We start from the raw sequence: 26,775 nt of genomic DNA, 5'->3' as shown, positions 1-26,775 counted from the left end.
ACAACCCCATGAAGGTGGACATCCGAGCAAGGATGATCCTTTCCCAGCAGGTGCTGGTGTCTTCCTCCAGCCCCATCTAACCTTCTGGCTCTCAACTGCCTCCAAGCTTGCAATGGCCAAACCATAATGAACGATCAATAGATGTTCAAGAGGAGAAACTGATATTCATCAAAGGTAGTTTCCTTTTCACTCCAAAAGGTCTTGCTTCCAAAGAACAGGAGAAAGAGATTGCAACTGCAACTGAAATGATATTGCTAATGGCTCAGAAAATTCCATTCTTGGGTGTAACAGTTTATCAGTGACAGAAATCACAGCGAGACTATTTATTACTGGAAATCTCCATAAGGCAAAGTTTACACAATGACTTACATGAAACTCACTGATAAATCAAAATATACAGATATATAGTAACATAATTCCCACCATTGTGCCAAGTAGGGCGTCCCATTCTTGAATGTCAGCCTGCAAAAGGGTTCAATCCAGCATTCTGCTAGCCTAGGCTAGGGGCCAACTTGCAGGACAGAAGGAATCAGAAAAGGAAGTAGGACAAGCTGTGTGTTGTAAATGTTGCCTACATTTTGTTTAGAATTGCATGAGTGGGTAGAGAAGGGAAGGAAAGGGAAGGAAAGGAGGAAGGAAGGAAGGAAGACAAGGGAGGGAGGAAGATGAGAAGAAGGATAAATGGATGGATGGATCGACAGATGGATGGAAGGAAGGAAGCAAGGTAAGAAGGGAGGGAGGAAGATGAGAGCAAGGATAAATGGATAGATGGATGGAAGGAAGGAAGGAAGGAAGATAATGGAGGGAGGAAGATGAGAGCAAGGATAAATGGATGGAGGGAAGGAAAGTAAGAAGGGAGGGAGGGAGGGTGGAAGAGGAGAGGAAGGAGAGATGGAATGAATAAATGAATGAATGAATGAATGAATGAACAGATTCAAACTTAATATTAACCGCTCCAAACTTGACTGTAAAAAATATGACTTCAGCAACCGAGTTGTTGAAGCGTGGAACTCATTACCTGACTCAGTAGTGTCAACCCCTAACCCCCAACATTTTCCCCTTAGACTATCCACAATTGACCTCTCTAGGTTCCTTAGAGGTCACTAAGGGGCGTGCATAAGTGCACCAGTGTGCCTTCCGTCCCCTGTCCAATTGTCTCTCCTTATCTCATTTATCTTTTCTTCCTTTCAAATATGTTCACCTATACTTTTATATCTTTTCTTCTATTCTTTTCTTTATTTATATTACTACATATCTATTCTCTTCAATGTGTGTTATGTATTGGACAAAATAAATGACTAAATGAATAAATGAATAAATGAATAAATGAATAAATGAATAAATGAATAAATGAATAAATGAATAACTAACCAACTAACTAACTAACTAACTAACTAACTAACTAAATAAATAACTAAATAACTAAATAACTAAATAACTAAATAACTAAATAACTAAATAAGGAAGGAAGGAAGGAAGGAAGGAAGGAAGGATTATACTGTTCTAGCCCAAAGTTTTTTTCTCTTTTCTAAGGTACCTGTTCAACTCTTATCCTTTTCCTGTAGAGCAGATTCTGGAGACTCGCCATAAAGAGGCAGAGAAAGATTTAATATCACATGTAAAATGTAAATGAATCTAAATCTCCATTTTAAATTTGCATTCGTGAATCAAAATGAAAGAACATATTATTATGAAATCTTCAATGCAATTAGAAGAATATGGGGTACAAAAATGTATACAGTCATGTAAATAGTTTACAGAAACCATATTATAGCAGAGAAAAATGTTTCTTCAAACTATACTTAGCCAAATGCATTGAAAAAAAATATGTGTTTTGTGAACTTATCAAGATAAAAAACTCGAGAGGTGAGAAAGGAGAAACTAATCATAATATGCCACACACTATAACAGAAAAGGATATTGTTTCTGGCAAGTGGATCCATTTCAAGGGACGCAACCCAGAATTATGAGGAAAGGCAGCTGTAGTAAAGTAGCTACTAGGAGCGAGAGCAGAATCCCAGTTGAGTAGAAGTCAGAATAATTCATTAATAGAAACATAGAAACATAGAAGACTGATGGCAGAAAAAGACCTCATGGTCCATCTAGTCTGCCCTTACACTATTTCCTGTATCTTGTAGCCCGTCTTTGGACCCGTTCAATTTTGTCAATATCTTTTTGTAGGTGAGGTCTCCAGAACTGAACACAGTACTCCAAATGTGGTCTGGTTAATCTGGTTTCTTTTTACATTTCCTGAATCAGCAGAGTGGTTTAGTGTATTTTTGCATGTATATGAACTCACATATGCCTGTCTATGTATGCCTTTATATCTTTTAAAGTTAAATCTCTCTATAAGGTATTGTCAGCCTTACAGGCAGCCCAGACAGGAAAAATGACCAGCTAAGTGAATTCTAGTTCCAGTGCAACTATAGCGATATGCTCTTATGAAACTCTCTCCTCAAATATTAATGCATGTACGATTTTGTAGATTGTGATCCCCTTATATAGAGCGCTGGTGAGACCACATTTGTAAGGTGAAAATAGTTTGGAAGAAGAGGCAAAAAAATCTTAAACCCCGGGTTTGTTTCCTTCCAAGTCATATACATAAACCCCTTGTTGGATCACGGAGATCCGATCTTGTCCAATTTTAATCTATATATATTATAGCATGTCTAGTTAAAGGAAAATCTTTCAATTTTTATTCTTGAAATATTCTTGATAGTCTCTTCGTGATGTGCTTTTTATTTTATTTCCAGAAAGGTAGGCAATGAGGATCTACCACTTCTGATAGCTAGGGCCAGGAGCCTTCACTTTGGAAACCCCGAAGCCCACAAGCTCTGCCCTTATGAATTAAATGGGGCAGTCAATGCTTCCCGCTCACCCCTTCTAGACCAGCCAATTGCAGGGTTAAGATAAACAGGTCTCTTTTTACACGGTTTCAGCAGGTTGAAATCTACTGGAACTCTGGGAGTTGAAGTCCACATGTCATAGAAGAGCCAACTTTGCCTACCCGTGCCCTTGACAATTCCCTGGGGATGCCATTCTGACACATCTGGACAAGGGGAGCCCCAGGTCCCATGCACATGTGTGTGTGTGTATGATTCTGACTCTTTCCTCTGCTGTATAGTTGTGGTGAATGACCTATCCACACCTTCAATGGGCTTGCATCTCTCAGCTCTTTAGCACCAGAATGAGGCAAAAAGAAATATACAGCAGAAACAGGAAAAAGTTTAAAATGGAACCACAAAAAGCTAGATAAGATTCCATGCACAACAGAAAAATGCGTTCACTTATTTTATTACCAATGGTTTTATGTCACTTCAGCCAAAGTATGCAGCTTACAAATGAAAGGAATATTATTATTATTATTATTATTATTATTATTATTATTATTATTATTATTATTATGTCAGTACAACACAGCAAATGAGATCACTATGCTGGATTTCGTATTTCATCACCAGTCGGGCGCTTCCCATGCACCTAGGACTGCGTGATGTAGTGGCGGTTTATGTTTGCTGATCCCAGTAAAGCAGCCTTTTGCAATTGACAGATGGAGATTTTGTCAATTCCAATGGTTTTCAAATGTCTGCTGAGATCCTTTGGCACTGCGCCCAGCGTGCCAAGTACCACTGGGACCACTTTCACTGGTTTATGCCAGAGTCGTTGCAGCTCGATTGTTAGATCTTCGTATTTCACTAATTTCTCTAGCTGCTTCTCCTCAATTCTGCTGTCTCCTGGGATGATGATGATGATCCATACTTTCTTTTTCTCTACGATCACAATGTCTGGTGTGTTATGCTTCAGAATTTGGTCAGTCTGAAGTCGGAAGTCCCACAGTAGTTTTGCTTGCTCATTTTCGACCACTTTTTCGGGCTTATGATCCCACCAGTTCTTTGCCACTGGTAAATGGCAGTTCTGGCACAAGTTCCAGTGGATCATCTGTGCCACAGCATCATGTCTATGCTTGTAGTCAGTCTGTGTGATGTTTTTGCAGCAGCTGAGTATGTGATTGATTGTTTCATCTGTTTCTTTACAGAGTCTGCACTTTGGATCATCTGTTGATTTTTCAATTCTGGCTTTGACAGCATTTGTTCTAATTATTATTATTATTGTTTTATTATTATTATTATTATTATTATTATTATTATTATTATTATTATTATTATTCCTCCTTTTTACTTGATACTTTCCAAAACAGCAGATGAAAGGCTCCCCAAGACCTAGGTGGATTTTAATAAGAATAACAACAGCAACAACAAAAGGCTTTGGGGATTGATGCTAAAAGGGAGGTGGAGAAAAAGTGATTTTAAAATGGATGAGTTGCCCATGATTCACCCAGAGAAATTGCTGGCCTCCATGGGAGACATTCAGCTGAGCAGAAAATCAGGGTATTGAATTAAACCACAGCATTTAGGCTGACAAAGGAATGTGATAAAGCAGAAATGAAATAATCAGTGTTAAGTCCTAGAGACAACAGGAAGAAAAACGAATGTCAATATTTCTGGTTTCTAATCTGACACAAATATGCTCAATTTGGGAAGGGAAACATAGAGAGTTGGGCTGGATGAAGTCCCTGAGCCATTGGCCACCCAGATAACAGAATGATTTTATAAGTCCACAAGCTTTAAGATTTGAAAGGCTTTCTTGAACATGAGTCCAGTTCTTCACATAATCCAGGACTTTATTAGAATTTCAAATTGTAGCAATACCCTATATTTAGACTCAAACGAAAGTGGCTCTTGGCTGGAGAAACAGCACCCAACACAAATAAAGTGTCAATCTGGACATCCATATGTCTCCAAGGCCATATATATCAATCACCTCCACACACAATGACTGCACATATATACTTGGCAAAAAATAATGACTGAATTAATGCAGATATATACTGTGCCCAAACAAACATGTACAAGTGTCATTTATCTAGAATATTAAAAGTGTAATTAAAGAACCCATCTCCGATTTACAAAATAAAGGGCAGCCAACTTGTTTCTTTTATTTATTTATTTATTTATTTATTCATTTGTCCAATACACAAATACATAGGAAGAAAAATAGACATGTGATAATATAAAAGAGGGTGAAAGTGAACTTAGAGGAGAGGATATACGAAAGGAAGAGAATATATAAGATAGGTGAAAGAAAGGAAAGACAATTGGACAGGGGACGAAAGGCACTCCAGTGCATTTATGTACGCCCCTTACTGGCCTCTTAGGAACCTGGAGAGGTCAATCGTGGAGAGTCTAAGGGAGAAGTGTTGGGGGTTAGGGTTTGACACAATTGAGTCGGGTAATGAGTTCCACGCTTCGATAACTCGATTGTTGAAATCATATTTTTTACAGTCAAGTTTGGCGTGGTTTGTATTAAGTTTGAATCTGTTGCGTGTTCTTGTGTTATTGCGGTTGAAGCTGAAGTAAAACTATGTTAAACTATGGAAGTAAAACTATGTTAAACTATGGAAGTTAACTATTAGATCGATTTAACAGCTCTGCTTCTAACCAATTAAGCAATTAAACAAGTGCAACGTCTCAGTGTATATATTAAAAAAAAGAGGTTAAACCTACCAAACTATTCTAGCTTGAGATTTTTACTCATGGCGATGGAAGACCAACATACAACAGACTGATTAGACTCTCAACAACGTATTCCTTGTCTCTTTTTGATTGCCTAGGAATTTTCAACTCACATACAAAATATACCAGCTACTCATTTCTGAAAAAAATCAGCTTAAATTTGTTACTCAGGAGGTGGAGAGAGGAAATAACACCACCAGCGCATCAATTTTTCCATATGACTTCATCAAAGATAGCAGTGCACCAAGCATTCATATTTAATTCCTATTGCACATTTTAATGAAAGAAACTGTGAAACAATCTGTGCCACAAAGTAATTATTGACAAGACGGTTCATGTGTGTTGTGATTTATGATGGACATACTAATTCCAGACGTTCATCATCTTACAAAAAATGTACTGCATCTTGTTCTTATCGTGCTAAATAAAAGGACAACATAAAACAATAGGCACCTTCTAACACCTTGTGCGCAGTTCAAAGCATGACGCCTCCCTCATGCAAACTTCTCCATCCTTCACACACACACACACACACACAAACACACACACAAACACACAGTTTCTATCTGAGTGAATTGGTCCTAACTACCTACGTAACCCTGATGAGCTAATTGAACAGGAGAAACAAACCATAATTCAATATGGGAACTTAAGTAACCTCTTCCCCCATTTCATTGATTTTCCAGCAACATCAAATTCAACACAAGCACAAATTGGCAAGTCAATTACGGAAGGTCCATGGTTAGTGTGACAGGACACTAACCAAGATATGCCCTTCAGAGGTCACCATTGACTGGACCGGCTGGCGTGGAGTGGAATCTCACCCTGTTTGAAGGGTCACAAATTGTCTGTGACTAAATCAATTTCCTGATTTCTTTCTGTTCTGCCGGGCGTGTGCCCAACCGCCTGTAATTACAGGGTAATTAGTCCATAAAGACACACACCACACGATAGAAGGAAACCCAAAAGTCTTTATCAGGCTGGGTAGCTAGGCGAATGGTGCTGATCAGCTGTTGAAAAAAGAGGGGGGAGGAAACGGCCCCCTACAAGTTTTGCCCATGCTGGTCTCCCTGCCGCTTTCCGAGGAGGAGGAAGAGGATGAGAGGGTGGATAGTCAGCTGGGCACACAGCTTCATTTCCGCCGGTGGAACTGCCTTCCACCCCGTCCTACCTGCTGCCCACCCCTGGGTGTGCCTCCCTGGGGGGTGGTAGCTATGCCAGGGGTGGATGTGTGATCCCAGGGAACATGTGTGGTCCCTCTCAAGCAATTTCCCTGGACAGGGACTATTTTCCCAGTTGCATGCTGCTTCGAGCTCAGAAGGTGGCCAGGCGGGGTGGCTGTTTGTTTGTTTGTTTGTTTGTTTGTTTGTTGGTTGGTTGGTTGGTTGGTTGGTTGGTTTGTTTGTTTGTTTGTTTGTTTGTTTATTTATTTATTTATTTATTTATTTATTTAGTTAGTTAGTCCAATACACAATGAGGGTTTTAGTGGGTATATATCTATATACACATAGTAAAATACATGATGAAGGTTATAGAGGAGATACTCATAGTAAAATATATCTAAGAAATAATAGAAAAGAAGATATAGGAATAGAACATATCAATGAAAGAATAGAAGAAGAGATATAGGAATAGAAGAAAGGTATAGCAGATATAGGAGAGTAATAGGACAGGGGACGGAAGGCACTCTAGTGCACTTGTACTCGCCCTTTATTGACGTCTTAGGAATCTGGATAGGTCAACCGTAGATAATCTAAGGGTAAAGTGTTGGGGGTTTGGGGATGACACTATGGAGTCCGGTAATGAGTCCCACGCTTCGACAACTCGGTTACTGAAGTCATATTTTTTACAGTCAAGTTTGGAGCGGTTAATATTAAGTTTAAATCTGTTGTGTGCTCTTGTGTTGTTGTGGTTGAAGCTGAAGTAGTCGCCGACAGGCAGGACGTTGCAGCATATGATCTTGTGGGCAATACTTAGATCTTGTTTAAGGCGTCTTAATTCTAAACTTTCTAGGACCAGGAAAGTTTAGAACTAACAATTGTTTCCTCTAATGGTTTGTTACCAGGAGCTTCTTTATAGCCCAGCTGGGCTCATCTATTCAGCCAGTTTCACGTTGTCAAATATTTTATTATGAGGATTCTGGGGAAAGCTTTTCCTTGTCACTTTGGCCTCATTGCTGGCTCACGCACTACATTATAACCCTAATCCTGGGATAACAAAACAAAGTTGTTTCCAAGGCCGACGGACAAAAATTGACACACTGACCCATAAACTTCCCAAACCCGAACAAGCAAGAATTATACTCGCTTCACGTGACACAATGAGAAGTTGCAAAGAATAATTCACAGTCATCCTGGGCTTAGAAATAACTGCAAGTTACACATCTGGCCCGCTGACCTGCTTACGGCAAATGGAGCCAAGTTGGATTGTGCTTACACACTGGCGTTGTGTCAACTTGGATTCCTTCTCAAAGGGTTGTGCAAAGACTACTGGTCTGTTTTACCAAGGAAAAGTTGAGGATTACATGAATCTTTGGCAAATTGCAGTTGTGAAAAGTCTGAATAAACCCCTTCTGCTAATGTAGTCTAACGTTTTATTTACAATCGGATTGGAAACTTTTTAAATACAGTGGTACCTCATCTTACGAACGCCTCTTCTAACGAACTTTTCAAGATACGAACCCAGTGTTTAAGATTTGTTTGCCTCTTCTTCTGAACTATTTTCACCTTACGAACCCAAGCAGCTGCTGCTGGGATGAAGGGGTTTCTTTTTCCCCCCTTTTTTGAAGAAAGAAAAGGGAGGGGCAGCTTGGGGGAGGAAAGATTTTGCAGAGAACAACGTGCTTGCAAAGGAACTGAAAGGGTGTCTTTTTAAGAAAGAAAAGGGAGGAGGGGGGGCAGCTTGGGGGAGGAAAAATTTTGCAGAGAACAACGTGCTTGCAAAGGAACTGAAAGGGTGTCTTTTTAAGAAAGAAACGGGAGGAGGGAGGGGCAGCTTGGGGGGGATTTTTGCAGAGAACAACGTGCTTGCAAAGGCACTGAAACGGTGTCTTTTGAAGAAAGAAAAGGGAGGGGCAGCTTGGAGGAAAGATTTTGCAGAGAACAACGTGCTTGCAAAGGAACTGAAAGGGTGTCTTTTGAAGAAAGAAAAGGGAGGGGCACCCCCCTTGCCTTTCTTCCTTCCACCCACCCTTTAGCCTAGCCTTGCTTCTTCCACCCGCCCCCTTTAGCTGCTCCTCCCTGCCCTCTGTTCGCCTCCCTTCTAAAGTTTGGGATTTTCCTGAAGGATTTGCACGCATTATTTGCTTTTACATTGATTCCTATGGGAAACATTGTTTCATCTTACGAACTTTTCACCTTACGATCCTCCTCCTGGAACCAATTAAGTTTGTATGATGAGGTACCACTGTACTTTAGTTACGAGTACCACAGAGTTGGCCTTCTCCAGGTCCCGTTTGGCGGGACCCAGGGGAAGAGCCTTCTCTGTGGTGGCCCTGGCCCTCTGGAATCAACTCCCCTCGGAGATTCGAATTGCCCCTACTCTTCCCGCCTTCCGCAAGATGTTGAAGACATATCTATGTTGCCAGGCATGGGGGGAATAACTATCTTGTCCCCCAAGCACCACCTTTTTTCAGACTGTAATACAGTGATCCCCCGAGTTTTGCGATCTCGATCTTTGCGAAACGCTATATCGCGATTTTTCCCGATGACGTCACTCCCTTCCTTTCTCATCTTTCTTTCTCTCTCTCTTTCTCTATCTTGCTTCTTCCTCTCTCACACTCTCTTCCTCCCTCTCTCATCTCTTTCTTTCCTTCTCTCTCTTTCTCTATCTCTCCCCCTCTTGCTCTCGAGCGGCAAGCGAGCAGCCGGGCGGGCGGGCGAACGGGCAAGCGGCAAGCGATCTTGGGGTTTCCCCTTTGCCTGGGCGGCGGGAAGACCCAGGGAAGGTTCCTTCGGCCGCCCAACAGCTGATCTGCTCCGCAGCGCGGCAGCAGCGAGGAGCCGAAGATGGGGTTTCCCCATTGCCTGGGCAACGGGGAAACCCCATCTTCGGCTCCTCGCTGCTGCCGCGCTGCGGAGCAGATCAGCTGTTGGGCGGCCGAAGGAACCTTCCCTGGGTCTTCCCCGCCGCCCACACGCAAACTCCACCATCTGCGCATGTGCGGCCATGGAAAAAGGGGCGCGCATGCGCAGATGGTGTTTTTACTTCCGCACCACTACATCCCGAAAAATAGATTATTGCGAGGGGTCTTGGAACGGAACCCTCGCGATAATCGGGGGATCACTGTATATGAGAATGGTGTGATTGTGTAGTAATGATCGTTTTTAAATATCTATGAGTTTTAAATTGCTTTTAACTTATATTGGATTTGTACTTTATATATTGTATTGCTGCTGTTGTGAGCCACCCCGAGTCTTCGGAGAGGGGCGGCATACAAATCTAATAAAACAAAAACGATAAAACCAAAAACCAAACAATCTTCAGGGCTTTTTAAAAAAAGACTAATATGCAAGCCATACTTGTAAATTAAAGAAAAGGATTATTTTTTAAAAAATAAACAGGATAAAGAAGTAAAAACTCTGTCTTGCCACACATCAGAAACCTTTCAAAATCTTCTACCACCTTGGGAACCTCATCTTTTGATTGAAACAAACCCCAACTCTCCCAGAAAGAAAAAATCTGCTTCTGTCCACTTTGGAGATGGAAAGTCTAAAGAGCCCCAAGACCTATCAAGCAATGAAACAAAGACAAAAGATTATGTTCATAGGTACCTCCCCAAAATAAGGATGAGTCAGATTTCTATACAGCCTGGGAAAGATAGTACAGATGGCTCAAAGAGAGGAAATATTTAAGTAACATAAAATAAAATTAGCATTAAATTCATCACTCACAAATGCAAATAGATATTGAATTAAATTAAATAATTTATTAATTATACACATTACTAAAATGACAAAGCTGATTTAGAGAGATAGAACATAACCACTACAGTATAGTAACACTAAGTTGCATAGTAACGAAAGTTAATGGATAGATGACAGATGTTCATATTGAATGTGCTGTTTGGTTTTTTAAATAATGATAGGGTTTTATATGCTTTTTAATATTACATTTGTTCCACTACTATATTGTTTTTATTACGGTTGTGAGCCGCCCCGAGTCTTCGGAGAGGGGCGGCATACAAATCTAATAAATAATAATAATAATAATAATAATAATAATAATAATAAGCCAGTGAAAGTGGCATAAGCCAGTGAAAGTGGTCCCAGTGGTACCTGGCACGCTGGGCGCAGTACCAAAGGATCTCAGCGGACATTTGAAAACCATCGGAACTGACAAAATCTCCATCTGTCAATTGCAAAAGGCCGCCTTACTGGGATAGGCAAACATAATTCACCGCTACATCACGCAGTCCTAGGTGCTTGGAAGTGCCCGACTGGTGATGAAATACGAAATCCAGCATAGTGATCTCGTTAGCTGTGTTGTACTGACATAATAATAATAATAATAATAATAATAATAATAATAATAATAAGCAGTAACGCATAATCATAAGGGATTACTTGGGAAAATATATACAAGGATAAAATGTGCATTGAGATAAAGAAAAGTATAGGTAGTTTAGTTTTGCTTTATAGCTGTTTTAATAATATTAATTTGTTTATTATTTTTACTTTTTAAAATACTTTGAAGAATGTAATCAATAAAATCTAGACTTTAGGGGCGGGGGGCGGGCGGCATATAGCCTGTATGATAAATCACTGAAGTATATATGGACATGATTGAAACATTTAAATATGTTAAAGGGTTAAATAAGGTTCAGGAGGGAAGTGTTTTTAATAGGAAAGTGGACACAAGAACAAGGGGACACAATCTGAAGTTAGTTGGGGCAAAGATCAAAAGCAACGTGAGAAAATATTATTTCACTGAAAGAGTAGTAGATCCTTGGAACAAACTTCCAGCAGATGTGGTTGGTAAATCCACAGTAACTGAATTTAAACATGCCTGGGATAAACATATATCCATTGTAAGATAAAATGCAGGAAATAGTATAAGGGCAGACTAGATGGACCATGAGGTCTTTTTCTGCCGTCAGTCTTCTATGTTTCTATGTTTCTATATGAAATCAATTTGTTAATGGAAAAAACATGTACTAATTTATATACTTGAGACAAACTATAGTCTGGTGTATAATTAATATAATATAAGTACAGTTACTTTAATGCTAATATAATGCTAATATCTGTATATACTACTATTAATTTAATTTTCTTTGATTTTCTTCTGTACTTACTATTGTGTTTTTCTTTTTTAAAAGTGGAACATTAATAAAAAATATTATAAAAGACAAAATAAAGAGATCTGGTTCCCTGAAGCCTTGAATGAAGAGATCATGACAAGTCAAAGCCACTAGCCTAAAATAATATTTTCTCAAAGATCAAAAGCAACATGAGAAAATATTATTTTACTGAAAGAGTAGTAGATCCTTGGAACAAACTTCCAGCAGACATGGTAGGTAAATCCACAGTCATTGAATTTAAACATGCCTGGGATAAACATATATCCATCCTAAGATAAAATACAAAAAATAGTATAAGGGCAGACTAGATGGACCACGAGGTCTTTTTCTGCCGTCAGTCTTCTATGTTTCTATCTTTCTAGCCCCGGGTCAGAACTTTCATGGGGCTTCAACCTAGAGCTTATAAACTTGCAGAGTTCCCTGCATTTTGGAGTTTCGCATCCCAGAACAGTGCATAAAACTACATTTTTCTGAAAGGAAGACATGTCTGCTGGAAAAACTTCAACTGATACAATGGAATTTTTTTTCCTTACATGGCCCTGCCAGGCAGCATGGTTTCTTTAAACCCTTTGGATTATGTATTGACTCTGCCACTCAAATTATTGGGTGAAATATATAAAGATGAGGCTTTTGCAAAGAAGTGCCTGGAGATTTAATTTAATTATTTTGGTTTCTGGGTAAGCTTGCTAGTTTTTGAGATACATAAGTACATATGTATGCAGTTTATCAGAAGCTTACAAAACAGAAGATAGTCTTTGCAAAGGCTCTGTCTCTGACACTCTGTCTCTAAAACATGGAAAGCATTAACAGAGCAGCTGGGAATGTAATCTTCTAACTAACACGAAGGTGGGCAATGTTTAACCATCCAGTGTTTTGATCGGAGCGATAACTGAAATCTCACCAGCTTAGATGGTGGCGGCAGGATTGGCGAGGCACAGATGTCAGCCTCTTGCCTTTAGCAGGAAGCAGCAGGTGAAGCTAAGCAGAGTTCACATCAGATACCTGCACTCCCTCCCCTAAGACTGTGTGCTCTCACCATTACTCTCTATTTATTTATTTATTATTTATTTTATTTATTGGATTTATATGCCGCCCCTCTCCACAGACTCGGGGCGGCTAACAACAGTAATAAAACAGCATATAATAATAATAATCCAATACTAAAAAGAGATAAAAACCCATTATTATAAAAACCAAACATACATACACATATACCATGCATAAAATTGGAGAGGCCTAGGGGGAAAGAGTATCTCAATTCCCCCATGCCTGACGGCAGAGGTGGGTTTTAAGCAGCTTATGAAAGGCAAGGAGGGTGGGGGCAATTCTAATCTCTGGGGGGAGTTGGTTCCAGAGGGCCGGGCCTACCACAGAGAAGGCTCTTCCCCTGGGTCCCGCCAAGCGACATTGTTTAGTTGACGGGACCCGGAGAAGACCCACTCTGTGGGACCTAACTGGTCGCTGGGATTCGTGCAGCAGAAGGCAGTCCCTGAGATAATCTGGTCCGGTGCCATGAAGGGCTTTATAGTTCATAACCAACACTTTGAATTGTGACCGGAAACTTATCAGCAACCAATGCAGACTGCGGAGTGTTGGTATGACTGCATCTCAAACCATCCATCTGTTAAACTACTCAAGTTCGCAGATGATACAACAGTGATCGGACTCATTCGAGACAATGATGAATCCGCATACAGACAGGAGGTTGAACAAATAGCCTCGTGGTGTGATTGGAACAATCTGGAACTCAACGCACACAAAATTGTAGAAATGGTGGTCGGCTTTAGGAGAAACCCTCCCATTTTACCACCTCTTACAATACACACAGTATCAACAGTAGATACCTTCAAATTTCTAGATTCTATCATATCTCAAGACCTAAAATGGTCACCTAACATCAAAAACGTCATCAAAAAAGCACAACAAAGAATGTTCTTTCTGCGTCAACACAGGAACCTCAAACTGCCCAAGGAGCTGCTGATCTACATAGGAAGTATTGAGTTTGTCACCTGCACCTCTATAACTGTCTGGTTTGGTTCTGCAACCCAACAGGACCGACACAGACTTCAGAGGATCATTAGAAGAGCGGAAAAAACAATTACTGCCAATCTGCCTTCCATTGAGGACCTGTATACTGCACAAGTCAAAAAGTGGCTGTAAAAATATTTGCAGACATCTCTGGACACACTCCTAGCTTCAAAATGACACAACAGAGCACTGCACACCAAGACAACTAGACACAAGAACAGTTTCCCCCCGAACACTATCACTCTGCTAGACAAATAATTCTCTCAACGTTGTCAAACTATTCATTACTATTCTCATCCTTCTCATCACCCATCTCCTCCCACTTATGACTGCATGACTGTAACTTTGTTGCTTGTATCCTTACCATTTATATCGATTTATATCGATTGTTTCCTAGTATGACTTATTGACTTGTACCCTATGACTATCATTAAGTGCAGTCAGGCGGTGGAGAAAGCAAGTAGGATGCTTGGCTGCATAGCTAGAGGTATAACCGCCCCGAATCTGCGGAGAGGGGCGGCATACAAATCTAAATAAATAAATAAATAAATAAATAAATAAATAACAAGCAGGAAGAGGGAGATTATGATCCCGCTATATAGAGTGCTGGTGAGACCACATTTGGAATCCTGTGTTCAGTTCTGGAGACCTCACCTACAAAAAGATATTGACAAAATTGAACGGGTCCAAAGACGGGCTACAAGAATGGTGGAAGGTCTTAAGCATAAAATGTATCAGGAAAGACTTCATGAACTCCATCTGTATAGTCTGGAGGACAGAAGGAAAAGGGGGGACATGATCGAAACATTTAAATATGTGAAAGGGTTAAATAAGGTGCAGGAGGGAAGTGTTTTTAATAGGAAAGTGAACACAAGAACAAGGGGACACAATCTGAAATTAGTTGGGGGAAAGATCAAAAGCAATGTGAGAAAATATTATTTGACTGAAAGAGTAGTAGATGCTTGGAACAAACTTCCAGCAGACGTGGTTGGCAAATCCACAGTAACTGAATTTAAACATGCCTGGGATAAACATAGATCCATCCTAAGATAAAATACAGAAAATAGTATAAGGGCAGACTAGATGGACCGTGAGGTCTTTTTCTGCCGTCAGTCTTCTATGTTTCTATGTTGTACCTTAATGATTCTCGATGAATGTATCTTGTCTTTTATGTACACTGGGAGTACATGCGGCAAAGACAAATTCCCTGTGTGTCCAATCACATTCTGTTCTGTTCTACTCTACTCTATTCTCTAGTCTAGTCTAATCTAGTCTAATCTAATTATGTCTTCCAAACCCAGAATCTTTCAGGGGTTCAGCCACTGGACAATGACATGACTAGGGAGCAGGCAACCATATTAAGGTCCAGGCTTTACAAAGACAGAAGCAAAGCACCTTGTCCATCAGAAAGCCCCACTGAAATGAGTAAGGGGCCCCAATGAAAGTCACACGTGAAGAAAAAAAGTCTCTTTTACACAAGACCCATACAGAGGGCAGCAGAGGTCCTTACAATGGCCCTCCGTCTAAATTCTGGCAGCCTGTATTGACTCTACGCAAATATCGCTCACACATTATCCTGGTCCTCCTCCAGTGAACTTTCAATACGTTTTATCCTCTGCAGCCCAACAGACCCTCGCATGGTCCTTCATTTTACGGTCGACATAGAAGTTCTCACCCGATTCCCCTGAGTCTCTGCCACCAACCACATCTCTTCAGTCAAGAAAATTGGTCCCCTCAATAACCGCAGAAGCCACCTCCCACAAGAACTGAAGGAGCACTCACCCAAGTCGGCCTTTTCCTTCAGAATATCCTTGAAATTGAGGCCACTGTTGTGCGTGGATTGCCGGAACCTGCTTAGGGCTTCCCTCTGCCCATCTTTTCTCAGTTCCGGAGGTGTGAAGGCTACATCCTGGACGCCACGTTTCCATTTGGAGATATCTGTCCGGGCCCATTGGGCCAAGTCTTCAAGCTTCACAGTTACTTTTTCTGAAGCAGCAATGACTTCATCCTGGAAGAGCCAAAGAGGAAAAAGGTCACCTTGGCTTGTATCATTCATTCATTCATTCATTCATTCATTCATTCATTCATTCATTCATTCATTCATTCATTCTTTTTAAAAATATATATATATAATTTTTTATTGATTGTTTAAGAATTTTACAAAAAACGAAACAGAAAGCATAAAGTGTACCATCACCATACAGAAAAAAAAATCCCTTCACCAGGGAAGAATCAATTTTGTATCCTTCATTTGCTTTGTCTCTGGGTTACATTGTTCATTCTTTATAGAGTGATTGAATTTTATTTCTTACATTTGCATCGCTTACTGATGTTGTTAATATATAATTTTTAACCTTCTCCCACCGCCTCATTATTGCTGCTAATTTCCCTTCATTATAATTATGTAGTCTGATTTCCATAATTTCATAGTGAATGTGATCCGCCATGTATTTGCACCAATTTTTATTCATTCATTCATTCATTCATTCATTCATTCATCAGATTTGTATGCCGCCCCTCTCCGTAGACTCGGGCCGGCTAACAACAATAATAAGACAATATAGACAAATCTAATATTTAAGTTAATTTAAAACCCCCAATTTAAGAAACCAATCATACATACAGACATACCATGCATAAATTTTATAAGCCTAGGGGGAAGGGAAAGTCTCAGTTCCCCCATGTCTGACGACAGAGGTGGGTTTTAAGGAGCTTACGAAAGGCAAGGAGGGTGGGGGCGACTCTGATATCTGGGGGGAGTTGGTTCCAAAGGGTCGGGGCCGCCACAGAGAAGGCTCTTCCTCATCACCAAATTACAACAGGCTTCCACCAAGTTAGACCAGAGGTCTTCTAACGCAATGTTCCCTCTAATTTTTTTGGGGGGGGGGCGGAAAAGTATAGTGTCTGAGCGGCAGTCCCTTCGGGACTGGGCGGCACAGAAACGATAAATAAATAAATAAATAAACAAACAAACAAACAAACAAACAAACAAATAAAAAACCCACCCTGTTTTGCCTCAGAGAATTTCAAAATAAAATACTGTACTGTGTGTCTATAACAGTGAGCTTATAATAGGGCAACTCTATCAATATCAAAATGCCACTTAAATAGTTGAGCTAGTTTCAAACTAGATTTTGATTTTCTTTCTCTCTTCCTTACTCCCATTCTTGTTCTTTCTCTTTTCCTTCCTCTCTTTTTTCTATCGGTTTCTCCCTCTTCCTCTCTTCCTCTCTCTCTCCTTCCCTCTCACTCTTTCCCTCTCGGCTTCTGGGCAGGTTTGGAAAACTCTGAGTTGATGATGATTTTTAAGTGAGCGATTGCTCACTGCTCAGCTTAGAGGGAACTATGACTTTAAGACTTGTGGAACTTGGCTGGAGAATTCTGAGAGCTGAAGTCCACAAGTCTTAAAGTTGCCATGTTTGGGGACCACTGGGTTAGACTTACACCTCATCCCCAAAGAGGGCAATGCCCCAAGTCTTCAGGATTTGAGCTCAGCGTGTAGGAATCTTTGCCTTTACAGCTTGCAAAGAAATAAATAACCCATGTAGATGTCACATGAACCTGTGCCCTTTTGTGGGGAGTGCAAAGCGATGCCCCTCATTAGGCTAGTCCCGTGGTGGCGAACCTGTGGTATGCATGCCACACGTGGCAGGCGGGGGCCTCTCAGCCATCACCCAGCTGAGCTTAACCGTTCATGCCTGTGCCAGCTGATTTTCTGGTCTCTGTACACTGTTGTTTAATCAAAACGCAATTAAAACACTATACAAACCATTGAAAACACAGGAGCAGATAGAGGTAAATCCTAGAGAGGCAGGAAATGCATGACTGAACAATGGAGATGAATGCTACAGAGGAATAAAGCTGCATAGAAGGCCAACACAACACCTGTAAAATGACGTCCATTTGCGAGGGGTAGCATGGAGGGGTGCTGCTCCACCTGCGCCCCTTTTTTGGTCCCAGGAGGCTTCAGGGAGGCCTGCTAGGCCAAAAACGGGGCATGGGGCGGGGCATGCATTGTATTATGGGCGTGGGGACACACGCACTTTTGAATAAAAATGTTTCACCATCACTGGGCTAGTCTATCGCATTGCACGTGTTATGGTGGTTGATGTTATTTAAATCAACTTTGTATAAACGTTTCCAAGAATACCAGTTGAAATAGAATTTCCTTCTAAATAATTAGAGATGTGCGTGTATTTCCTCCCTGCTCTGCCTTTGCCAGAGATTGAGCAAGGGCCCCCTTTTTTTTGAAAATGCAATTAATCTGCAGAGGCAAAAATGCATAGCATGATGAGTAATGGTTCTGACTTGTTCTTATTTGCACAAATGATCTAATTATAAATGGGGTTCCTGGAACTCTGAGTCACTAGAAAATTCCTGTTTATGGTACAGTTTCCTTGCTCAATAAATATTGAAGTCAACTTTTGTTCTCAAAGTTAGATGAAACATTCGACATTAATCACCCAAGAAACGTTGCAAAAATTCTGCAAGTTTTTTTTTTTTTGCAGAAAATCTCATCACCGGCTCAAGGTTGACTCGGCCTTCCATCCTTCCTAGGTGGGTAAAATGAGGACCCAGATTGTGAAGGCAATAACGGATGGAAGCTGACCAAGGAGATATTCAACCTGGAAATAAGGAGGAACTTTCTGACAGTGAGGGCAATCGACCAGTGGAACAGCTTGCCTGCGGAGGTTGTGAGAGCTCCGACACTTGAGACTCTCAAGAGAAGATTGGATGGCCATTGAAATGGTGTAGGGACTCCTGCTTGAGCAGGGGGTTGGACTAGATGACCTACAAGGTCCTATCCAACTCTAATAATCTTTATCTGTTATCTGTATCTGGAGTGGAATCTCTTAGGGGTAGTGATTTATGACAGTCTCAGAATGGGTGAACAGTGCAGTCAGGCGGTAGGGAAAGCAAGTAGGATGCTTGGCTGCATAGCTAGAGGTATAACAAGCAGGAAGAGGGAGATTATTATCCCGCTATATAGAGCGCTGGTGAGACCACATTTGGAATACTGTGTTCAGTTCTGGAAACCTCACCTACAAAAAGATATTGACAAAATTGAACGGGTCCAAAGATGGGCTACAAGAATGGTGGAAGGTCTTAAGCATAAAACGTATCAGGAAAGACTTCATGAACTCAATCTGTATAGTCTGGAGGACAGAAGGGAAAGGGGGACATGATAGAAACATTTAAATATGTTAAAGGGTTAAATAAGGTCCAGGAGGGAAGTGTTTTTAATAGGAAAGTGAACACAAGAACAAGGGGACACAATCTGAAGTTAGTTGTGGGAAAGATTAAAAGCAACGTGAGAAAATATTATTTGACTGAAAGAGTAGTAGATCCTTGGAACAAACTTCCAGCATACGTGGTAGATAAATCCACAGTAAATGAATTTAAACAGGCCTGGGATAAACATACAGTGATCCCCCGCTCGTTGCGAGGGTTCCGTTCCAGGAGCCCCCGCAACGAGCGGGTTTTCGCGAAGTAGCGATGCGGAAGTAAAAACACCGTCTGCGCATGTGCAGATGGTGTTTTTACTCCCACAGCGCTAGCGAGGAGCCGAAGATTGGGGGCGGCGCGGCTGTTTGCCGCCGGCATGGAGGGCTTCCTAGCAGCCCCCCAAACCCGGGTTGGGGGTCCGGGGGGCGCTGTCTCTCGGCGCTTTCGAGCCGATTCCGGGAGCGAACTCGCTCACGGACTCGGCTCGAAAGCGCCGAGAGAGAGCGTTGACAGGCCCGTTCCTGGCGCTGTCTCTCGCCGCCTTCGAGCCGATTCCGGGAGCGAACTCGCTCACGGACTCGGCTCGAAAGCGCCGAGAGAGAGCGTTGACAGGCCCGTTCCTGGCGCTGTCTCTCGCCGCCTTCGAGCCGATTCCGGGAGCGAACTCGCTCACGGACTCGACTCGAAAGCGCCGAGAGAGAGCGTTGACAGGCCCGTTCCTGGCGCTCTCTCTCGCCGCCTTCGAGCCGAGTCCGGGAGCGAACTCGCTCACGGACTCGGCTCGAAAGCGGCGAGAGAGAGCGTTGACAGGCCCGTTCCTGGCGCTCTCTCTCGCCGCCTTCGAGCCGAGTCCGGGAGCGAACTCGCTCACGGACTCGGCTCGAAAGCGGCGAGAGAGAGCGTTGACAGGCCCGTTCCTGGCGCTGTCTCTCGCCGCCTTCGAGCCGAGTCCGGGAGCGAACTCGCTCACGGACTCGGCTCGAAAGCGGCGAGAGAGAGCGTTGACAGGCCCGTTCCTGGCGCTGTCTCTCGCCGCCTTCGAGCCGATTCCGGGAGCGAACTCGCTCACGGACTCGACTCGAAAGCGCCGAGAGAGAGCGTTGACAGGCCCGTTCCTGGCGCTCTCTCTCGCCGCCTTCGAGCCGAGTCCGGGAGCGAACTCGCTCACGGACTCGGCTCGAAAGCGGCGAGAGAGAGCGTTGACAGGCCCGTTCCTGGCGCTGTCTCTCGCCGCCTTCGAGCCGAGTCCGGGAGCGAACTCGCTCACGGACTCGGCTCGAAAGCGGCGAGAGAGAGCGTTGACAGGCCCGTTCCTGGCGCTCTCTCTCGCCGCCTTCGAGCCGAGTCCGGGAGCGAACTCGCTCACGGACTCGGCTCGAAAGCGGCGAGAGAGAGCGTTGACAGGCCCGTTCCTGGCGCTGTCTCTCGCCGCCTTCGAGCCGAGTCCGGGAGCGAACTCGCTCACGGACTCGGCTCGAAAGCGGCGAGAGAGAGCGTTGACAGGCCCGTTCCTGGCGCTGTCTCTCGCCGCCTTCGAGCCGAGTCCGGGAGCGAACTCGCTCACGGACTCGGCTCAAAAGCGGCGAGAGAGAGCGTGGACAGGCCCGTTCCTGGCGCTGTCTCTCGCCGCCTTCGAGCCGAGTCTGGGAGCGAACTCGCTCACGGACTCGGCTCGAAAGCGCCGAGAGAGAGCGTGGACATCGCCCGTATCTAGAAGAAGTTGCCACCCGAGCGCTCTTGCCCGGCGGGAGGCGAAGCATATGGGTGGGGGGGCTGTCAGGACACCCTCCCACCCCAGCACTTTGCATCCCGCCGGCAAAGAGCAATAAGGCAGCAGCTTCTGCCGGACACGGGCAATGGGCGGGACAGAGAAGCGGGAAGAATCAGGAGGTTCCTTTGGCGGCTGGAGGCTGCCTGGCACCCGCTGCAGCCAAAACAACAAAGCCAGGCAGCCCCCAGCTGCCAAAGGAGCCTCCTGATTCTCCCCGCTTCTCTGTCCCGCCCATTGCCCATGTCCGGCAGAAGCTGCCTCCCGTGCCGATGTTCCCCGCCAAGCCCAGTTCGGCTTCCCTGGCTGCTTGGCCGGAGGGGGGGGGGGTCGGCCAAAAGGGGCTGGAGACGCAGCGATTTGCCTCCCGCCCCTCGCCCCTGTGCCACCGGCACGTCATCTTCCCTCCCAGACAAAAAGGCCGGCCTTTGGGGATGAAGGGGTGTGTTCAGCTCTGCGTCTCCAGCTCCTTTCGGCCGAGCCCCCCCCCCCCCCCCGACCAAGCAGCCAGGGAATCCGAGCCAGGCTTGGCAGGGAACATCGGCACGGGAGGCAGGAGACGGATCGGGCGACCGGAGCAGCAGCCAGGGAAGCCGAGCCGCGTATGGCGGTGACGGCGGCCGTCTCCTGCCTCCCGCGCCGATGTTCCCAGCCACGCCCGGCTCGGCTTTCCTGGCTGCTTGGCCGGGAGCTGGATGCTGGTGGTGGCGGAGGAAGGCGAATGCGGCTTGGAAGCTGGGAGGGGGGCAGAATATGGGAGGAGAGAGGCTTGCAATAGAGGGTGGAGGAAGCGGCCATGGGAGGGCGAGCTGCCTCAGGGAGGAGGATCGGGCGGGACCAGGTGGGGGCTGGAATTTCTCCGCCAGGGCGAAGGGCGGGCGAGCGGGTGCTGGGGAGGGCTTCTCGCCCTCCCGACAGCAAGAGGGGGGAGCGAACGGCGTGGGCAGGCGAAGGGCGGGCGAGCGGCAGCGAGGAGTTTGCGTGGGCGGTGGGGAAACTCCTCGCTGACGCCAGCAAGAGGGGGAAGACCCAGGGAAGCCGCTGCCATCTACGCATGCGTGCCCGGCACGCATGCGTAGATGGTATTTTTGACTTCCGGGTTGAAAAATAGCGAAGTACCCTGTTCGCAATGGTTGGGGACGCAATAAACGGGGGATCACTGTATATCCATCCTAAGATAAAATACAGGAAATAGTATAAGGGCAGACTAGATGGACCATGAGGTCTTTTTCTGCCGTCAGACTTCTATGTTTCTATGTTTCTTGTTCCATCAATAGAAAGTGAGCATGAAATTTCCTTTCTGTCTTCCAAATTGATTTAGCCCAAAAGACGCACGGCTCCATTGTAGAACTGGAGATTCTTCCGGGTGCCAAAACCGCTGTCTTGACTCTTTCGTGCAACTGCTAGTAGTGTGGATTTTAATTCCATTTACAAATGGAGTGTTTAGCTTATATGACACCTGGAGGAACTCGCTGTGATGCTATTATTAAACAATAACTATAAAATGCCACAGGTTACAGCAGCGTGCCTCTAACCCAGCGGTAATCACCATAATCTAACCTTGTTATAATTATCATCATTTCCATCAACGCACAGGACCAGAAGAAAAGGTCTCTGCAGCAAAATGACATGTGGCAATATTAATAATATTAATACACACAATTCAACGAAAGCACCTTTGGTGGCAGAATTTAAACGTAGGCTTAGCATTTTCTGGTATTTGGGTTTCTGGCCTCTACTGGGCTGGGAAACCCTTACCCAACTGGCTGAATCCAGCCCCAACTGCATTAAGCTTGCAGCAGCTAATGGTGTAGTTTGGTGCACAAAAAGGGTTGGTTTTCCCTCCCATTTTATAGAATAGAATAGAATTTTATTGGCCAAGTGTGATTGGACATAGAACATAGAAACATAGAAGACTGACGGCAGAAAAAGACCTCATGGTCCATCTAATCTGCCCTTATACAATTTTCTGTATTTTATCTTAGGATGGATCTATGTTTATCCCAGGCATGTTTGAATTCAATTACTATGGATTTATCAACCACGTCTGCTGGAAGTTTGTTCCAAGGATCTACTACTCTTTCAGTAAAATAATATTTTCTCACGTTGCTTTTGATCTTTCCCCCAACTAACTTCAGATTGTGTCCCCTTGTTCTTGTGTTCACTTTCCTATTAAAAACACTTCCCTCCTGGACTTTATTTAACCCTTTAACATATTTAAATGTTTCGATCATGTCCCCCCTTTTCCTTCTGTCCTCCAGATTATACAGATTGAGTTCATTAAGTCTTTCCTGATACGTTTTATGCTTAAGACCTTCCACCATTCTTGTAGCCCGTCTTTGGACCCGTTCAATTTTGTCAATATCTTTTTGTAGGAGAGGTCTCCAGAACTGAACACAGTATTCCAAATGTGGTCTCACCAGCACTTTATATAGCGGGATCATAATCTCCCTCTTCCTGCTTGTTATACCTCTAGTTATGCAGCCAAGCATCCTACTTGCTTTCCCTACCGCCTGACTGCACTGTTCACCCATTTTGAGACTGTCAGAAATCACTACCCCTAAATCCTTCTCTTCTGAAGTTTTTGCTTAAACAGAACTGCCAATACAATACTCAGATTGAGTACACACAAAGAAATACAACACTCAGATTGAGTACACACAAGGAATTTGTCTTGGTGCATATACTCTCAGCGTACATAAAATAAAAAGATACATTTGTCAAGAATCACGTGGTAGAACACTTAATGATTGTCATAGGGGTCAAATAAGCAATGAAGAAACAATCAATATTAATAAAATATTGAGCAACAAGCAACAAGTTGCAGCCATACAGTCCTAAGAAGGAGGAAAAGGATGATAGGAATAATGAGAAAAACCAGTAGAAATAGAAGTGCAGATTTAGTAAATAACAAATAACCCAAGCCCTTGACGTGAGTGACGTCAAGTTGGCCACCTGGCTAATCACATTATTATGATGATTATTATTATTTATTAGATTTGTATGCCGCCCCTCTCCGCAGACTCGGGGTGGCACACAACAACAATAAAACAATGTACAACAAATCTAATAATTTAAAAACACTAAAAAAACCCTTTGAACCACCCTGGTCACATGATCGTCAAGCCACTCCCACCTGGTCACATGGCCGGCAAACCACACCCACAAAATAAGCCACGCCCACACGTGGTAGTAAACATTTTTCACTGAATCAGACCATGAAAGGATGTGCCCGTTCCTAGCAATAGCCATCCGTCAACTGGAAGGGGCCCTTGAGATCATCCAGTCTGACCTCCCTCCCTGCAAAGGAATCCAAATGGAAGCCAACCAGGCAGATGGTGGCCTGGTTCTGCTTGACACCTGCCTCCCCTCTTCTTTATGGCAACCCCTTAGATATTGCAAGATATTGCATGCCCTCATCACCTCGAGGTTCGACTACTGTAACGCTCTCTACATGGGGCTACCTTTGAAAAGTGTTAGGAAACTTCAGATCGTGCAGAATGCAGCTGCGAGAGCAATCATGGGCTTTCCCAAATATGCCCATGTTACACCAACACTCCGCAGTCTGCATTGGTTGCCGATCAGTTTCCGGTCACAATTCAAAGTGTTGGTTATGACCTATAAAGCCCTTCATGGCATCGGACCAGAATATCTCCAGGACCGCCTTCTGCTGCACGAATCCCAGGGACCAGTTAGGTCCCACAGAGTGGGCCTTCTCCAGGTCCCGTCAACTAAACAATGTCGCTTGGCGGGACCCAGGGGAAGAGCCTTCTCTGTGGCGGTCCCGGCCCTCTGGAACCAACTCCCCCCAGAGATTAGAATTGCCCCCACCCTCCTTGCCTTTCGTAAACTTCTTAAAACCCACCTCTGCCACCAGGCATGGGGGAACTGAGATACTCTTTCCCCCTAGGCCTTTAGAACTTTATGCATGGTATGTCTGTATGTATGTTTGGTTTTATAATAAGGGTTTTTAACTGTTTTAGTATTGGATTATTATTATATGCTGTTTTATTGCTGTTTTTAGCCGCCCCGAGTCTGCAAAGAGGGGCGGCATACAAATCCAATAAATAGATAGATAGATAGATAGATAGAGAGAGAGAGAGATAGAGAGAGAGAGAGAGAGATAGAGAGATAGAGAGATAGAGAGATAGATAGACAGACAGACAGACAGACAGACAGACAGACAGACAGACAGACAGACAGACAGACAGACAGACAGATAGATAAATAATCCTCTTGGTTGCTCATCTCTGCACTATTTCTTTGGTCCAATATCTCTTTAATGAATGTTCTCATCACTAAAGCTTTGGAAGAGATGCAGCTTGTAGGAAGCACTGCCCACATCGATTGTGATGGGCAGGCAATTATTGGTCCTAACAATTATATCAATTTGATCGAGTTCTCTCTCCCCACACACATTTCCTAACTCAAATGTTCTTGGCTGCGCTATCAGATTTTATTCCCAAATTTCTCAGCAGAAGTGGGTACTTTTGACTCACTTTCCCCATTTTTAACCACTTCACTTTCTTGTGAACAAATGACGTTCCTTCAGTTCCAATTATGATTCTCCATTCCTAATTTCTATCTACTCAAAGCCACTGTGAAGTGCCTTTTAACTTCTAAGATAGTGAACTTATTTTGATTAATACATGAGAGTTGGCACATCAGCTTGAAAAAAATACAGTGGTACCTCTACTTACGAACTTAATTCGTTCCGTGACCACGTTCATAAGTAGAAAAGTTTGTAAGAAGAAGCAATTTTTCCCATAGGAATCAATGTAAAAGCAAATAATGCATGGGATTGGGGAAACCACAGGGAGGGTGGAGGCCCTGTTTCCTCCCAGAAGATTCCTAGAAAGGCTCCATGGAGGCTTCTCCCCGCCTTTTCTGGCCCTGTTTCCTCCCAGGAGATTCCTAGAGAAGCCCCACAGAGGCTTCTCCCTGCCTTTTCTGGCCCTGTTTCCTCCCTGGAGATTCCTAGAGAGGCCCCATGGAGGCTTCTCCCCGCCTTTTCCAGTCCTGTTTCCTCCCAGGAGATTCCTAGAGAGGCCCCATGGAGGCTTCTCCCTGCCTTTTCCAGCCCTGTTTCCTCCCAGGAGATTCCTAGAGAGGCCCCATGGAGGCTCCTCCCTGCCTTTTCCAGTCCTGTTTCCTCCCAGGAGATTCTTAGAGAGGCCCCACAGAGGCTTCTCCCCGTCTTTTCTGGCCCTGTTTCCTCCCAGGAGATTCCTAGAGAGGCCCCACGGAGGTTTCTCCCTGCCTTTTCCGTTACAGTTTTAGAGGCTTGGGTTTGTAAGTGGAAAATGCTTCTTGAAAAGAGGGGGAAAAAAATCTTGAACACCCGGTTCTTATCTAGAAAAGTTCTTAAGTAGAGGCATTGTTAAGTAGAGGTACCACTGTATGTTAGAAAGCAATGCCGAGATGGTAAAGATTGGGATGCGTGGGTAACCCTGCCTCTGATGGACTGATGCCCTCTTAAACAGGAGACCTTTTGGTGGGCAAACTCTGCACACAATTTTGGCAGGAAAAGTGGGAAGCTGCAGGAGAGACAGAGAACAAACAGGGATGTTGATAGGTTCTCTCTCTCTCGTTTTGTTTTTGAAAAGTGCATTGTGACTACACTTTGAAAAGAGCTGGAAACGGAATGACTGTTTTCTATGGAAAATAACAGCCATAATTGTTTATGAGTATCAGGCCTGCTCATGCATGACCAGATCACAACCTCTCAGTCTTGTCTATACATGTGGGGAAAAAAAGAGTATTTGTTCTGCCGGGCTCTCTGGTATGAGCCTCCCGAAAATTCAAAGGTACAAATTTCAGACACACACACGTTTGAAAATTCAAAACAATGTCCTTTATCACAACATGCAAAAGAAACA

The 26,775-nt window shown here is 43.7% G+C and overlaps 1 protein-coding gene across 1 annotated transcript in view; it reads right to left on the bottom strand.

The window, feature by feature from the left end:
* Nucleotides 1-26,775, bottom strand: part of ARID5B (AT-rich interaction domain 5B) — a 207,688-nt gene that overhangs the window by 146,218 nt on the left and 34,695 nt on the right. The window contains exon 3 of the mRNA XM_070752083.1: nt 15,685-15,910. Coding sequence (XP_070608184.1) covers nt 15,685-15,910 — 226 coding nt within the window. The remainder of the gene's footprint in view (nt 1-15,684; nt 15,911-26,775) is intronic.

Source organism: Erythrolamprus reginae, chromosome 5 (assembly GCF_031021105.1).
Source record: "Erythrolamprus reginae isolate rEryReg1 chromosome 5, rEryReg1.hap1, whole genome shotgun sequence".
NCBI classification, from domain to species: domain Eukaryota; kingdom Metazoa; phylum Chordata; class Lepidosauria; order Squamata; family Dipsadidae; genus Erythrolamprus; species Erythrolamprus reginae.
This window is presented reverse-complemented; position numbering and strand designations above follow the sequence as displayed.